Source organism: Berghia stephanieae, chromosome 2, assembly GCF_034508935.2.
Source record: "Berghia stephanieae isolate SIO BIC M18660-M18661 chromosome 2, UCSD_Bste_1.3, whole genome shotgun sequence".
Lineage (NCBI taxonomy): Eukaryota > Metazoa > Mollusca > Gastropoda > Nudibranchia > Aeolidiidae > Berghia > Berghia stephanieae.
The window spans coordinates 100,220,956-100,237,185 of record NC_088361.1 but is presented as its reverse complement, the minus strand read 5'-3'; the positions used below and the strand labels follow the sequence as shown (position 1 = coordinate 100,237,185).

The 16,230-nt window shown below is 41.2% G+C and overlaps 1 protein-coding gene across 4 annotated transcripts in view; it reads left to right on the top strand.

The window, feature by feature from the left end:
* Positions 1 to 15,463, top strand: part of LOC144966046 (uncharacterized) — a 55,335-nt gene extending 39,872 nt beyond the window's left edge. For 2 of the 4 annotated variants that reach the window (XM_078902050.1, XM_078902048.1), the window contains one exon: positions 14,050 to 15,463. In XM_078902050.1, coding sequence (XP_078758176.1) covers positions 14,050 to 14,065 — 16 coding nt within the window. In that variant the 3' untranslated portion in view covers positions 14,066 to 15,463. The remainder of the gene's footprint in view (positions 1 to 14,049) is intronic. The other 2 variants (XR_013644147.1, XM_078902049.1) reach the window with 2 other exon arrangements.
* The last annotated feature ends 767 nt before the right edge of the window (positions 15,464 to 16,230 follow it).

Below are 16,230 nucleotides of genomic sequence, written 5' to 3'. Positions count from 1 at the left end.
AGAGATCGAATAAAAATAAATTCTTGATCTTGTCTGACTCGCTGTCCGTACTAAAGGGGATCTCAAATTTTTATTGCACCGATCCAAGACTCATAAGTATCTTGGAAGGTGCAAATAAATTATTTATTAAAAAAAAGAAAGTTTGTTTTCTCTGGGTACCTAGTCATGTGGGTATCCAGGGGAATGAAGAAGCGGATTGACTGGCAAAAGAGGCGGTGAGCCAAGAATTACAAGAGGGCAGTAAAATCCCACACGCGGATTTAAAAATCAATATAAAAAAACATGTCCGAAAGGAATGGGAACGATCCTGGAGTCGAGATGTACATAATAAATTAAAACAAATTAAAAGTGACCTCGGCCCCAGACCCAACTCGGGGCTAAAAAGAAGAGACGAGGTAAAAATAACTCGACTCCGGATCGGACATACTGCCCTCACTCACCGTTTCCTTCTGGAGAGGGATGAAAAACCCCTCTGCAGAACATGTAACTGTGACCTGACAGTTCAACACATTTTAATTGAATGTACAGAATTAGAACAGATAAGGTCACAACATTATGATAACAGAGACTTGAAGTCTCTGTTCCAGTCGGTCGATCCGCTTACAATTTTAAAGTATCTGCAGGAATGTGAACTCCTGCAGAAATTGTAAATAGATATTTTTACTTAACAAACATGTAACTATTATGATTTTATAAAGATTTTATTACAACAGTACACGTTTTGATCAGCTGTTGCCCCTCGGGGCCGATAAAAGATTGATGAAAGACAGAAACGGGCGCTTAAATGACCTAAATAGTGTCGAAAGCGCCGTTAAACACCTAAAAACAAACAAACAAACAAACAATATTACAAACATACAAAAACCATACTCACATATTTACGGATGGTTCAAAGAGCGCAGATGCAGTAGGATGTGCCTATCACTCATCGGAAGGCACAGGATCACTTCGCCTGGATAGAAATGTTTCGATCTTTACAGCGGAATCGAGAGCAATCCTAAATGCTCTCCGTTTGGCTGAGAGATCGAATAAAAATAAATTCTTGATCTTGTCTGACTCGCTGTCCGTACTAAAGGGGATCTCAAATTTTTATTGCACCGATCCAAGACTCATAAGTATCTTGGAAGGTGCAAATAAATTATTTTAAAAAAAAAGAAAGTTTGTTTTCTCTGGGTACCTAGTCATGTGGGTATCCAGGGGAACGAAGAAGCGGATCGACTGGCAAAAGAGGCGGTGAGCCAAGAATTACAAGAGGGCAGTAAAATCCCACACGTGGATTTAAAAATCAATATAAAAAAACATGTCCGAAAGGAATGGGAACGATCCTGGAGTCGAGATGTACATAACAAATTAAAACAAATTAAAAGTGACCTCGGCCCCAGACCCAACTCGGGGCTAAAAAGAAGAGACGAGGTAAAAATAACTCGACTCCGGATCGGACATACTGCCCTCACTCACCGTTTCCTTCTGGAGAGGGATGAAAAACCCCTCTGCAGAACATGTAACTGTGACCTGACAGTTCAACACATTTTAATTGAATGTACAGAATTAGAACAGATAAGGTCACAACATTATGATAACAGAGACTTGAAGTCTCTGTTCCAGTCGGTCGATCCGCTTACAATTTTAAAGTATCTGCAGGAATGTGAACTGCAGAAATTGTAAATAGATATTTTTACTTAACAAACATGTAACTATTATGATTTTATAAAGATTTTATTACAACAGTACACGTTTTGATCAGCTGTTGCCCCTCGGGGCCGATAAAAGATTGATGAAAGACAGAAACGGGCGCTTAAATGACCTAAATAGTGTCGAAAGCGCTGTTAAACACCTAAAAACAAACAAAAACAAACAAGAAAGACAGCTGCACCAAGATAATTTTCTGTGGGTGTTCTGTAGGATGAAGTTGAATTCAGACGGAGAACGTTTCCCTGGCTGGAAAGGTTGGCTTTCATCAACAACTCCAAACCCCCAAAATGAAGATGAAACCAACATGCCTTCAATTGTTGCCTGTCATCAATGCTCCCATAACTGAAGCAGCTACAGTACAGAAGGTGCTACAACTATCTTTGGAGGCAACACAAGAGCTTGGTCAGCCATAAACATTTGTAACATTTGACCTTGCAGTAGCAAAGAAAGCTTACGATATTGTCTGGCAAAACCACAGCTTTACAAAACAGCCATTATTCACCTGGGTGTCTTTCACACCATAATGTCATATCTTGGTGCCCTGGGAAAGCTCCAAAGTGGATCTGGTTTTGAAGAAATTGTGACTGAAGCTGGGCTATGTGCACATGGTTCTATGGATAGGGTTATGAGTGGAAAGAACTACAACAGGGCTATACGAGTGCATGTGTCTGTTTTGGAGGCTCTAGAGAGGCTTCTGCTTGCAAAATTTGAGCAGGACACGGATTCAAAACTCAGTAAAGACCTCATGTCTTACATAAAGGAATTCACTGAAGGAATTTCAAGCCATACAGCTAATAAAATTCTCCAGTCAACTGTGTATGCTGAGTTATTTTCCAGTATGAAGCCTTCAAAGAGAGTGTCCGCTCAGGAAAGTACGGAAAAACTGCACAATACTGGATCCAATACATGGACAGAGTTTGGCTTCTCCCCCAGTTTCTGCGAGCTACAAAGACAAACAACTTTCTTCTTCATATATCTTGTTTAAAAGAACTGTGCCCACTGCTTTTTACCATGAATCACCACAATTATGCCAAGTATCTCAGTGTATATTTTGTGTCACTAGCCAACCTGATTCATTCCCACTCAGGGGCAGAAGAAATGTTACAAGATAATGGATTTAGTGTCTCCAGATCAAGGACGCCTGCTGGAAGAATAGCAGTTGATATGACCATTGAACAAACAATAAACAAACATGCAAAGACAAAAGGAGGTATTGTTGGGTTCAGCAAGAGTCTTCCAAGCTATTACCGTTGGAGTGTAACAAGACACAATCGAGCAGAATATGTATCAGCAACCCAAAGAATGATCAGCAACAACAACTGTATGGATATAGACACCACAAAGAATTGAGCCTTGCAGAAAAAAGACAAAGTGAAAAGCGAGTGCAAAAGATCCTCCAGGCATTTTCAGCATTTATCAATCCCTTTGAAGTTGAAGATGGTCTGGTCAGTCTAGCTTCAGGAATGAAAGTGCAAGAGGATGTTGCTGATGACCTGCTAGCCGTGGAAAAAACAGGAAAAAGATTGTTTGAAAGTTTTGTTGAAAACAGACTGAAGGAAAAGACTGTAGAATTTTACAAGCCATTAGAAAGGAACAAGACCAAGACATTTGCATCATTGAGGAAAGTGGTAACAGTGAAAAAAGACATGAACGTGGTCAAAATCAAGGCACAAAGAAATTTATTTGGCCAGCTTCTTGTTTTGTCCCAAGAGCACAGTGTTGATCTTCAAAAAGTTCTTCAATATCCTCTAACACCTACTCCGTGGTCGCTGGCTTTATCAGATGGTTTACCTCTGAAGACCAACAAAGCAACTCTGTTGCACAAGCTCACGCCTGACAATTCATTAATGTTCGAGGATTATGCAAAAAAAACAAACACCGTTTACATTGTTGATGGCAATGCACTGTTACAAACTCTGTCAGCAATCCCAAATACATTTGGTGAAGTAGCCAAACTTACATTTTCCTCCTTACCACAAGCAGCTTGTGTACACTTTGTGACTGATACTTACATAGAAGATTCCATCAAAGGTTGTGAGAGATTGAGGAGAGGATCTTCTGAAGATAATGCATACTTGTTAAGAGGATCTGCAACAACAGTGCCCAGACGTTGGAAATCATTTCTCAGTTGCGTTGATAACAAAAGATCCCTTATCAGGTTTCTCCTCAAGGAATGGGAAAGTAACGAATATGCAAAGAAACTGAGAAACAGGGAAATCTTCTTTGTCTGTGAAGAGAGATGCACCTTACTTTACAGTGACACGGATGAATTTACCACAGCTATACCTTGTCTAGATCTCTACTCATCACAGGAAGAGGCAGACACACGAATTATACTGCACTGTCAATATGCTTCCCGCCAACCAAACTGTGAAACAATTGTTGTCAAATCACCAGACACGGATGTCTTCTTACTTCTCCTTTCATTCTCAGAGACAATTGGAAAGACCCTGATTTTTGATACTGGCTGTGGCAACAACAGGCGACAAATCAATGTCTCTCAGATAGCAAAGACTTTGTCTAAACAGATGTGTGATGCATTACTTGGTGTCCATGCATTCACAGGCTGTGACACAAGTTGCTTTGCTGGGCAAGGAAAGCTGAAAGCTCTAAAATTTCTTCAAAAGAAGGAAGATCTTAGAATTCTGTTCTCCAGATTTGGAACATCAGCAGCTGTTTCAAGTAATGACTGTCTCATGTTAGAGTCATTTGTGTGCAAGCTGTATGGCAAAACCTCATGCACAAGTGTCAACAAAGTGAGGTATGACATAGTTCGCCAGCGTTTCAAAGGAAAGAAAGGTACCATCTCATGCAGTGGTGGAATTGATCTGTGTCAGATGCCTCCTTGTAGTCAAGTATTGTCACTGCACATATCAAGAGCCAACTTTCAAACTCTCATTTGGAGGAATGCAGTGTGCCAGAATCCTAGCATTCCAAAACCAGAGGATAACGGTTGGCAGAGAAATTCTGCAAATGAATTGGAAGTACAGTGGTTCAAAGATGCTTTCATTCCAGATGAGTTGCAGGAAATTGTGTATGAAGAAAGCTGCACCAGTACTGACGAAGATACATATGCCGAGGATGGTAGTCATAGCTTTGACAGTCCCCGTGTGGTCTCCGGGGTCCCTCAACTGAGAGGGAAAAGAATTGAGCCACCGTAAGCTCATGCGTGTCGTAGAAGGCGACTAAAAGAGCCATTCTGGTTTGGTGGTAACCAACGAAAAACCACCCGACTGGCGAGAGAGACATGGTGGCTCCACAGACCCCCATACCCCAGCCCTTTTTATGAGAATGGCTTCATTCACCCATTCTGCTATTTTTCTTGTCCTGGCAATCATCCCCAAACTTTTTCTCCCCCCAAATCCCAAGAACGTAGTATATAAAAGATGTTTTGAGGAATGACGGTTTCAGTTTAAAGAGAGCAAGGGAAGGCGATGGCATAGCACAAATCCCACCCCCTTTTACCATATTTGAGCTATGATTTCCATTCCATACCCCATTTCCCCAATGATTCCAAATTTCCCTTCCTTATCAAAATTGAGTTGCCAGGACAGAGAGAGAGAGAGAACCGAGGAAAACAAGCCTTCTTAACTGTCTTCTATCCCCCAGTATCTCTATACCCTGTACCGTTGAAATAGGTTCAACGAGGAGATATTCCTTTCCAAATCCTGCACAGCAGGCACCTTTCTGCTGAGGGTGCGCAGTTCCGAGAGGACCCCGATAAGGAGGAGCTATTGATCCTGGAGGCTGAGGGGGGTTCACCTTGCGAGGTGTTTCTACCCCAACACTCCTCTTTGGCTTGACGCTTCTCTAAAGACGGGTGGGTAGCCTACCTTGTAGATGGCCCGAGCTACCCAACGCAGAGATGCCAAATCTATTTTTTGGCACTCCCCTCCATTTAGGCAAAGAGATTGGAAGGACTAGATTTAAAACCATATCTAGTTCCTGTCCCCCATGAAATTTCTTTTTAATCATGGTTTGTCATCTCTGAATCAGCAGTCAGTCTTTGTGCAACGCAAAGATTAGGGTCAATCCGAGAGAAAGGCCTGGAGGCGGGACGTCCCCCAACTCCACCCCTCGAGTCCTTTTTTTTAAATTTATTATTTTATTTATTTATTTTTTTTCCCAAGGACCATGGAAGGACAAGAGGAGGCCAGACTTGAGGAGTATAGCTTCGGTGAGTGCCTTACCCCCCAAGTGTGGGACTGAGCCGTGCTAGTGGGCACAATATAGCCGGGTTGAATAAAAACGTATATTTATCATGGCCAAAAATATGAAAAACTCTCCCCTTAAAGCCCCACCCCAGACAGGAAAGAAAAGAAAGATTACAGCCCCGATGACTCTTGATGACTTACCAGGAATGGCAACCCCAAAATTCTCGCCGTTCCTGGTAATTCAACCGAATGAGGAAAACATAAAACTTAACACTTTGAGTATCTTCACCATCAGCAAGGCACTCAAAGCAAATGGCGCCGGTACACCAAAGGCAGTGAACAGGAACAACTCTGGCACTTTAATGATACAAGTGCAGGGTCGACAAGAGAGTGAGAACCTCTTGAAATGTACCAGATTCTCTGACATCCCAGTCACCGTTGAGGCTCACAGGAGCATCCGCCGCGGCGACAGCACAATCCAGACCAACACCTGGATCCTGACTTTTGACAGCCCGAGACCCCCGTCGAGAATAAGAATTGAATACCTCGACTTGGAGGTTCGGCCTTACGTCCCGAACCCCATGAGATGTTTTAACTGCCACCGGTACGGCCATACTAAAACAAACTGCCGCCGTAAAGCTACATGCCCCCGCTGCGGCAAAGAAGACCACAATGAGGAAAACTGCAAAGTGGACCCTTGTTGTCTGAACTGCCAAGGCAAGCATGCAGCACATTCAAAAGATTGTCCTAAGTGGCAAGAAGAAAAGGCAATCTTGACATACAGAGCCACTTACGGCGGTACGTTTGCTCAGGCAAAAGCAGTGATCTGCCCCCCTCGGCAGGTCGCTGCTTCTGCCAAGAGTTATGCAGAAGTTGCCAGAGCTGCTGGTAATAACCAAAACAGCCATGGCAAAATCGCACAGACTAGAAAAGACAGTCCTCAAAAGAAAAAGCCATCAAGACCTAAAAACAAGGTCGCAAATGTGTCAAAAAATCTTTTTGACACATTGGAGGTTCAAGATGTGGAACCTGCAGCCCCCTCCACATCCACCTCCAAGGCGACCTCCACCCCCCCTCCTTCCCCAAACAAAAAAATTCTCCCCTCATGGGCGTGGATGTTGGACCCACCCCCCATCTCCATTCCCGTGAGCCCTCTCTATCCCCCAAAAACAAAACTCCACCCCTTCCCAGAATATGGAGCCACCAACACCAGTCGGGGGATCCACAAATCCCCCTGAGGGGCCTCAAAGCCCCAAAAAATCTAAGAACCCAGAGGGACCTAAAAATCCCAAGGGTTCAAAAAAACTCAGCCCTAAAAAAACCGAGAGGCCCTCCACAGGGCCTCCTTCTCCTATGGAAGTCTCTCCTCCTAGGAGAATAAAAGTAAAAGGGTTGAAGGCAGGCATACTGCCTAACCTCCCCACAAAAAATTAGGATACCTAGTCAGACAAGATTAATTTCCTGGAACATCAGAGGGATCAGATCAAATAGAACAGAATTGGACCTCCTCCTCCAGAGGAATCCTGATGTAGTCTGTCTGCAGGAAACAAAATTACCAGCAGACGACTACACAGTAAAAGGATATACGGCCAATCATCTGATTCACTCTGATGGCCAGATAGCGTGTGGGGGAGTTTCAATTCTCACGAAGAAGAGCACCCCCCACCGCTTGATACCAATGAAAACAAATCTACAGGCAATAGCAGTGAGAGTGACATTGCACAGACCAATCACCATCTGCTCTGTGTACATCCCACCAGATCATCGCCTCCAGTCTGCCGAGCTAGAGGGAGTTCTAAACCAACTCCCCCCTCCCTATGTGATAATGGGAGATTTCAATGCTCACAGTCCTCTCTGGGGAAACACAGACACAAACCAGAGGGGAAAGGCAGTGGAGGCTTTCATAATGAAAATGGATGTATACTTGGCAAACGGTCTCGAGGCAACACGGGTAAATATTCACAATCTTACCACGTCTGCCATCGATCTCACTTTCTGTGATCCTACACTAGCTCCAGAGCTCTCCTGGACTGTGATCGATGACGATCACGGTTCTGACCATTTTCCAGTCTGCCTCGACATCACCCGACTTCAAGGGCCCCACAGCCCAAACGTTGGAGTGTTCGGCGAGCAGATTGGGAAACTTTCTCACAGGAGTGTCACAGACTCCTTACGACAGAGGTGGACAGCTATGACAAATTCAAAAATATTTTAACAAATATCTGCAGCTCGACAATACCAACAACCTCTGGTGGACCGAGAAAACACAATCCCTGGTTTACAGAGGAATGTCGAGCGGCCCTACGGGAGAAGAAAAAAGCATACAGGAAAGCGATGAGATTCCCAATCCCTGAGAATTTCACAACATTTAGGAAATTACGAGCAAAGTGTAGGAAGATCTTCCGAGAAAACAAACGGAGATCCTTCCAAAACTTTGTCTCCAAAATAAATAGCCAGACACCCCTAAATAGGGTGTGGAAGATGTTACGGAAACTGAAGGGATCTGATAGTGATTCACTAAATCACTTGACACGTCCCGATGGATCCGTGGCTGAAACAGAACAAGACATTGCCAACACTCTGGCCGAGAGGCTGGCGCACAACTCCTCGTCTGCACACCACACACCACAATTTCTGCGCCATAAACAAAACGCAGAAAACACACCAATAAACTTTACATCTACAAACACCGAAGACTACAACAAACCATTTACACTTGAGGAGTTGGGTGCCTGCCTCCGTGACACAAATGTCACAGCACCGGGTCCTGACAACATCAGTTATGAAATACTCCGACATCTTCCACAAGATAGTCTGGTTGTCCTTTTGAATATCTATAACAAGATATGGACAACACAGACTTTTCCACCTAGTTGGAATCTGGCCACTGTGATTCCAATCCCAAAACCTGGGAAAGACCATTCGGACGCTTCAAACTACCGACCAATCTCCCTCACCAGCTGCCTATGCAAGCTGATGGAGAAAATGGTCAACAAGCGTCTGATGTTCTACTTGGAACACAACAACTCCCTCTCCGACCTCCAATGTGGCTTTCGAAAGAACAGATCAACTGTTGATCACCTTGTTCGACTAGAGAGCTTCATTCGTGAGGCCTTTGCCAAAGGTGAGCACTTGGTAGCAATCTTCTTTGACCTTGAGAAGGCCTTTGACACAACTTGGAAATTCGGAATCCTCAAAGATCTACACAATCTTGGTCTGCGAGGAAACCTTCCAATGTTTGTCAGAGCATTTTTAAACAATAGATCCTTTCAGGTCAAAGCAGGATCCACCTTTTCTGATCCATTTGATCAGGAAGAGGGAGTTCCACAGGGTAGCATTCTGTCTCCCATTCTGTTTGAGATTAAAATAAACTCAATAGTGAATGCAATGAGACAGAATGTTGACTGTTCCTTATATGTTGATGACTTTCTTGTATGCTATCGAAGTAAATCGAGTATGGACACCATTGAGAGACAGTTACAACTCCAACTAAACAAACTGTCGGAGTGGGCAAATCTCAATGGTTTCTCCTTCTCCCCATCAAAAACAGTAGCTGTCCACTTCTGCCGAAAACGCACCTGCATTAGACAGCCTGACCTTTATCTCAACAATTCCAGAATTGAGGTAAAGGACGAAGCCCGATTCCTGGGTTTGATCTTTGATAGGAAATTAAATTTCCTCGCCCATATCAAAGATCTCAGACTGCGATGCATGAAAGCAATGAGAATAATGAGAGTTCTGTCGAGCATGGAATGGGGTTCGGACACAAACACTCTTCTAAAGATATACCGAACCCTTATTCGATCAAAACTGGACTACGCATCTTTTGTATACGGCTCTGCAAAACCATCCTACTTAGGCATGCTGGACCCAATTCATCATCAGGGACTGCGCTTGGCACTCGGGGCTTTCCGCACTTCTCCAGTGGCAAGCCTTTATGCTGAGGCAGATGAGCCACCTCTCCATCTCAGGAGGAAAAAACTGGCTCTCCAGTATGTTACTAAGGTCACATCGCTGCACGACAACCCAGCACACAAACATGTACACTACACGAATAGGACACTAGAAGAAAAATTTCGCAAGCACCCAAAAATGACACCACCATTAGGTTGCAGAATAAAAAAAGACATCGCAGACATGAACATCAGTCTAGATAGGATACATCCATACGTCCAGGCAAAGACACCACCATGGTCCATACATAGACCAAACATAAATTTGGACCTAACAAAACTGGAAAAATCACAAACAGACCCACATATTTACAAACAGACACTAAAAGCAATATTACAAACATACAAAAACCATACTCACATATTTACGGATGGTTCAAAGAGCGCAGATGCAGTAGGATGTGCCTATCACTCATCGGAAGGCACAGGATCACTTCGCCTGGATAGAAATGTTTCGATCTTTACAGCGGAATCGAGAGCAATCCTAAATGCTCTCCGTTTGGCTGAGAGATCGAATAAAAATAAATTCTTGATCTTGTCTGACTCGCTGTCCGTACTTAAGGGGATCTCAAATTTTTATTGCACCGATCCAAGACTCATAAGTATCTTGGAAGGTGCAAATAAATTATTTATTAAGAAAAAGAAAGTTTGTTTTCTCTGGGTACCTAGTCATGTGGGTATCCAGGGGAACGAAGAAGCGGATCGACTGGCAAAAGAGCGGTGAGCCAAGAATTACAAGAGGGCAGTAAAATCCCACACGCGGATTTAAAGATCAATATAAAAAAACATGTCCGAAAGGAATGGGAACGATCCTGGAGTCGAGATGTACATAACAAATTAAAACAAATTAAAAGTAACCTCGGCCCCAGACCCAACTCGGGGCTAAAAAGAAGAGACGAGGTAAAAATAACTCGACTCCGGATCGGACATACTGCCCTCACTCACCGTTTCCTTCTGGAGAGGGATGAAAAACCCCTCTGCAGAACATGTAACTGTGACCTGACAGTTCAACACATTTTAATTGAATGTACAGAATTAGAACAGATAAGGTCACAACATTATGATAACAGAGACTTGAAGTCTCTGTTCCAGTCGGTCGATCCGCTTACAATTTTAAAGTATCTGCAGGAATGTGAACTCCTGCAGAAATTGTAAATAGATATTTTTATTTAACAAACATGTAACTATTATGATTTTATAAAGATTTATTACAACAGTACACGTTTTGATCAGCTATGGCCCCTCAGGGCCGATAAAAGATTGATAAAAGACAGAAACGGGCGCTTAAATGACCTAAATAGTGTCGAAAGCGCCGTTAAACACCTAAAAACAAACAAACAATAGCTTTGACAGTGATTTCCTTGACGACACTTCAGAGGACGAAGAGGATTTTGCTACTGATGATGAGGATATGTAATAAATTGGTGAGCAGTGCAAACTGTTAAGGAGTAAAGCATGTTTGCAAAACACATAAGGATATTGTTTTTATGTACTTACTACATCTTGAATCAATAATTTTTGTGTAAAACACTGAAATAGCCCATAAGTTTAGATATGACACTTCATGAGATTACTGACAAATTGTTTCAACTTTCTGTAAATCTATATAATATTTACAAATTGAAAGCTTGTGCACATAGTTTGATAGTATATTCAATTTCCTTCAGTTTGATACCCAATTTGCATATATTTGAATTAATATTGTAGTCTCCAGAGCCTTTGAAAGAAATGTTGTCTCTTTTTTGCAAGGGGACACAACTCACTTTTTTCAAAGGGCCATAACTCTCTTAAATGACACTTATTTTTACGGTAACAGTGGAATTTGTATGGCCAATAAGTTCTATTATTTGAAAAACATAGTGGCATAAACTCCCAAAGGGGGGGGGGGGGTCCCAGTGGCCTAAGCACTAACTAAGATCAAGAGATAAACTGTACACTTGAATTTCTTCTGTCGAACTAGCATAACCTGACTTGCAGCCATACGTGCTGCATTTCTTTCCCATGATGATGGAATTCTAAGTCAAGCAGTGATTTAGAAAAATAAAGAAATAATCCGATAAAGAAATGATAAACTAAATTCCGGAATGTCAACAATGATAAGCTCACTTCCACTTACCCAGTAATTAAATATGTATAACATTTAAAAATCCAGCAAATTGAACGAAGCGAGAGAAGATAAAACCAACACGGGTTGAAGCAAAGAATGACAAATTAAATTCTGGAATGTCAACAATGATAAGCACACTTCCACTTAATTAAATTCCGGAATGGCAACAATGATAAGCACACTTTCATTGAATTAAATATATAAAATTTTAAAATCCAGTAAATTGAACGAAGCGAGAGAAAAACAAAGCGGTTGTGACCAATGCCAGTTGAAACAAAAAGAATGACGAAAATTTGATTGCTGACTGCACACAGTACCTAATTAATTATTCAATTTCCCCTCTGTGTAACAAATACAATGGCTTTAAGCATACCGATCAAGACCCGCGTGACACGGCCAGCCCTATAGCTATGTCATGGATTCAACTCAATAATTAAAACTAACTACATTAGTTCATTACAATTAAGTGTTTCGTTACACTTACTATTGTCATGGCTGAGAGGCGGTGGAATCTGCACAAAGCCAACTTCTGCTTGAAGTCAAAATTTTTTATCTTGTTGGTACCACATTTTCTGTTCTTTGGAAATGATGTACAGTTACTTAAGTTTAATGTTGTCCTGCATATGTAAGAAATTTAGATACCAGTTTATTTGTTTTACTGTAGAATATTTTTGTATGCCTACTACATGAATTTGAGCCCTTCAATTTACTTTTCTCATAACTTCAAGTTTCAATGAACGTGTTTTCATACAGTGTTGATCTGATAGTAATATTACAGCACTTTGTAGTTGTAAAACTTATTTTGTTTAATTCTCCACCTTCAAATTGGTGGAGTACTGGGTGGGGTTCCTGAACTCCCATAGTAGGCAGGGAGGTACTTACTGTGTCTTCTATCCCCCTGTATCTGTTTTCCAACTTGATCTCTCTCTTTGTCTTGGAATGGGATTACTTAGTTTTGTCCTGACCCTGGCCGGAGTCCTTGGCTGGGAGGGAAACAGTCGAATGTATAGTTAGAGTTTTGGGAGATGATATTTTTTTCCATGTAAATCACCTCTGTGTTATGTACTGTTTTGTTTTTTTTTAACATATGATTTGTAAACATTTGAGTGTATTCTTCTTAGAGGGAACTTGTGCTGGTGTCTGGGTGAGACTTTTGTAATCTCAAACTAAATACACCTATACTATAATGTGCACTTGGAATCTACATGTTTCCTATTTGAACCAATTCCCCTTTTATCTTACCTTTTTTTTGGGTGCTTTAATTGCAATTCTAGAACTTTTTACATCCCATTTTCTTCCTTTTTACTGGCGCTGATATGACCTTAATGTGTTGCAAGCGCCGTAAAAAAAACCTTCAAAACAGAAAACATTGGTGGAGTAGAGATAGCTAGTCCCTGTAAAATGTCAATTCAGCTTGTTCATTTTCCCCTTTTTATATACAACTAAAAGAAAATTACTCTGTAATTCTTCAGCAATGAATGTTCTTTGGTTAAAAACAATTTAAGAATAAAATTCAATTCGTAAAATAAATCAATCATTCATTTACTCTTTTTGAGCGTGTCAGTGATAACTTCCATCATGCACAGAGCACCGTCAAGGCAGGATCGGCCTATGATAAACTGGCATGCTTCCGTCAACCATCTTTCTTGACCAGCGGTGTTGGGTTTATCAGGATTCCACTGTATTATGAGAGATATTTTTCCTTGTAAAGCATCTGCTATGTTTCTGAATGAATTTTAGAAATATATAGTCTTTCGGAGCCATTAGGCCTATGGAGCCAAAGTTTATCCCAGTTTCTATAGCATGACACGGACAATAGCAATTGCTTGCTATCCTTTGGATAGGATGCTAATCTATGACAAAGTACTTCCTGCCAGATCTAACAGCTACCCATTCACTGCTGGGTAGACAGGGGGAATCAGAAAAAAATCTCAACTGACCCAGGATCACTGGGTTGGGTTCCCGGCCTCCCATAGCGGGCAGGGTACTCTCTATGTTTTTTATTCCCCTGTATTTGCATTCTTCCTTGTCTTGGAATGAGACTACTTAGAGTCCTTGGCTTGGATGGAAACAGTCAAATGTATAGATATTCTTTTCCTTGTAAATCAACTCTCTGTTATGTACTGATATTTTTTTTTTACAGTGCAACTCCCGGATAACAACATCGCCAGGGACCGGAAAATTATGTCATTATCCAGGGGTGTCATTATTCTGGGGATTTCAAGATGGCAGTAAAAGGGGGTGTGGTGAAACCCGTTAATACCTGCCAGTGCGATGTCGGGACCACTGACTGATAGAAGAAACGTCTTAACAACGTTAGAATGTTTATTTCTCATGTTTATAAAAGTATCCAGTTAAGCTTTCATTCTCCAATGTGTATTGTTTTGATCAAAATCAACGCCATTTAACAAAACTAAGAATAAGTACTTGAACACCATTTAACAAAATTAAGAATAAATCCTAAGTACCAACATGATAATACCGCACAAGAACACAGATACACATATCTAGTTTTGACTGTAATTAAAATCCATGCAACCCTCCTGATGAGTTTGAATACCGACATTTTTATGTAGAATTTAAGTGCACCAAAATTTACAAGCACTTAACATTAGTAGATCCACATCTTGCGATATTAAAGACAAAAAAAAAGAAAACAACCAGGTATTATCCACAATAATTTCAAATTTGGACTGATGTTTAGAAAAATAACAGATTTTTTAAATGAAAATAATAAAGTGAAAGTGAAAGAGCTGTTTACTGTTTTCCCAGCTATTCCAAAATATTGTTCGACCATAAATATCCATAATTGCCTCCATTGGACCGGCATTGCCCGATATCAGTTAACCACCCCACTAAACTCAGGTTGCTTACATGGAATGTTAATAGACCCTTGAGAGCTCCATCCACTGATAAACTTCTTTTGCAGTGGTTCCACATGAACCATTGATTCCATGCAGTGTTGGAAACACGTGTTCTGATTGGTCAGTAACAAAGCAATCTCATTGGGGAAAAACAAAAAAAATGATTGGTTAAGAGTCCGAAATGACGATGGTTGGGTATCAACTGACAATTATTGTTATAACGATATCGTTAAACAGGGGTTTTCCTAAAATGTGTGTCGCAATATTGGGGTTTTTATTACTTACATAGGAAAAAAATCAGGACCAGAGGTCAATGTCACCCAGGGGTTGTCGTTGTTCAGGGGTGTCGTTATCCAGAGGTTGCACTATATATTTAACCCATGATTTGTAAACTTTTGAGTGTATTTCTCTTAGTGGGATCTGGTGTCTTGGTGAGACCTTTAGGTGATCTCAAACTAATTACAGTGCAACCTCTGGATAGCGACACTGACCTCCGGTCCTGATTTTTTTGCTACATATTATTAGTTATAAAAACCCCAAAATACATTTTATTGAAGCCCCTGTTTAGTGACATCGTTATAACAATATAATCCGCAGTTGGTACTGATGCTTGATACCCAACCAATAAAAAAAGGTATCTTTTCCTCCCAATGAGATTGCTTTGTTACCAACCAATCAGAACACACGTTTACTACACTGCATGGAATCAGCATTAGCTCATATGGAACCAAAAAGAAGTGGATTGAACTCTCAAGGGTCCATTAACCTTCCCTGTAAGTGTTAGATGCCTGTCTTAGGTCAGTGGAGGTTAATTGATATCAGGCAGTTTCTACGAGCCACAAAGACCAACAACTTTCTTCGTCATGTATCTTTTTTGAAAGAACTGTGCCCACAGCTTTTTACCATGAATCACCACAATTATGCCAAGTATCTCAATGTATAGTTTGTGTCACTAGCCAACCTGATTCATTCCTACCCAGGGGCAGAAGAAATGTTACAGGATAATGGCTTTAGTGTCTCCAGATCAAGGATGCCTCCTGGAAGAATAGCAGGTGACATGACCATTGAACAAACAATAAACATGCAAAGACAAAAGGATGTATTGTTGGATTCAACTGGAGTCTTCCAAGCTATTGCCGTTGGAGTGTGACAAGACACAATCGAGCTTAGTACGTACTTAATGTACTTAGTTTGAGATCACCTATAAGTCTCATCCGGACACAAGCACAAAATCCAACAAAGAGGAATACACTCAAATGCTTACATTATACATTAAAAATAACAAACATAATAATACATAACAGAGAGATGATTTACAAGGAAAAAAATATCATCTCCCAAAACAATAACTATGCATTTGACTGTTTCCCTCCCAGCTAGGACTCAGGACAAAACCAAGTAATCTCATTCCAAGACAAAGACAGAAAGCAAGTTGGAAAACAGATACAGGGGATAGGAGA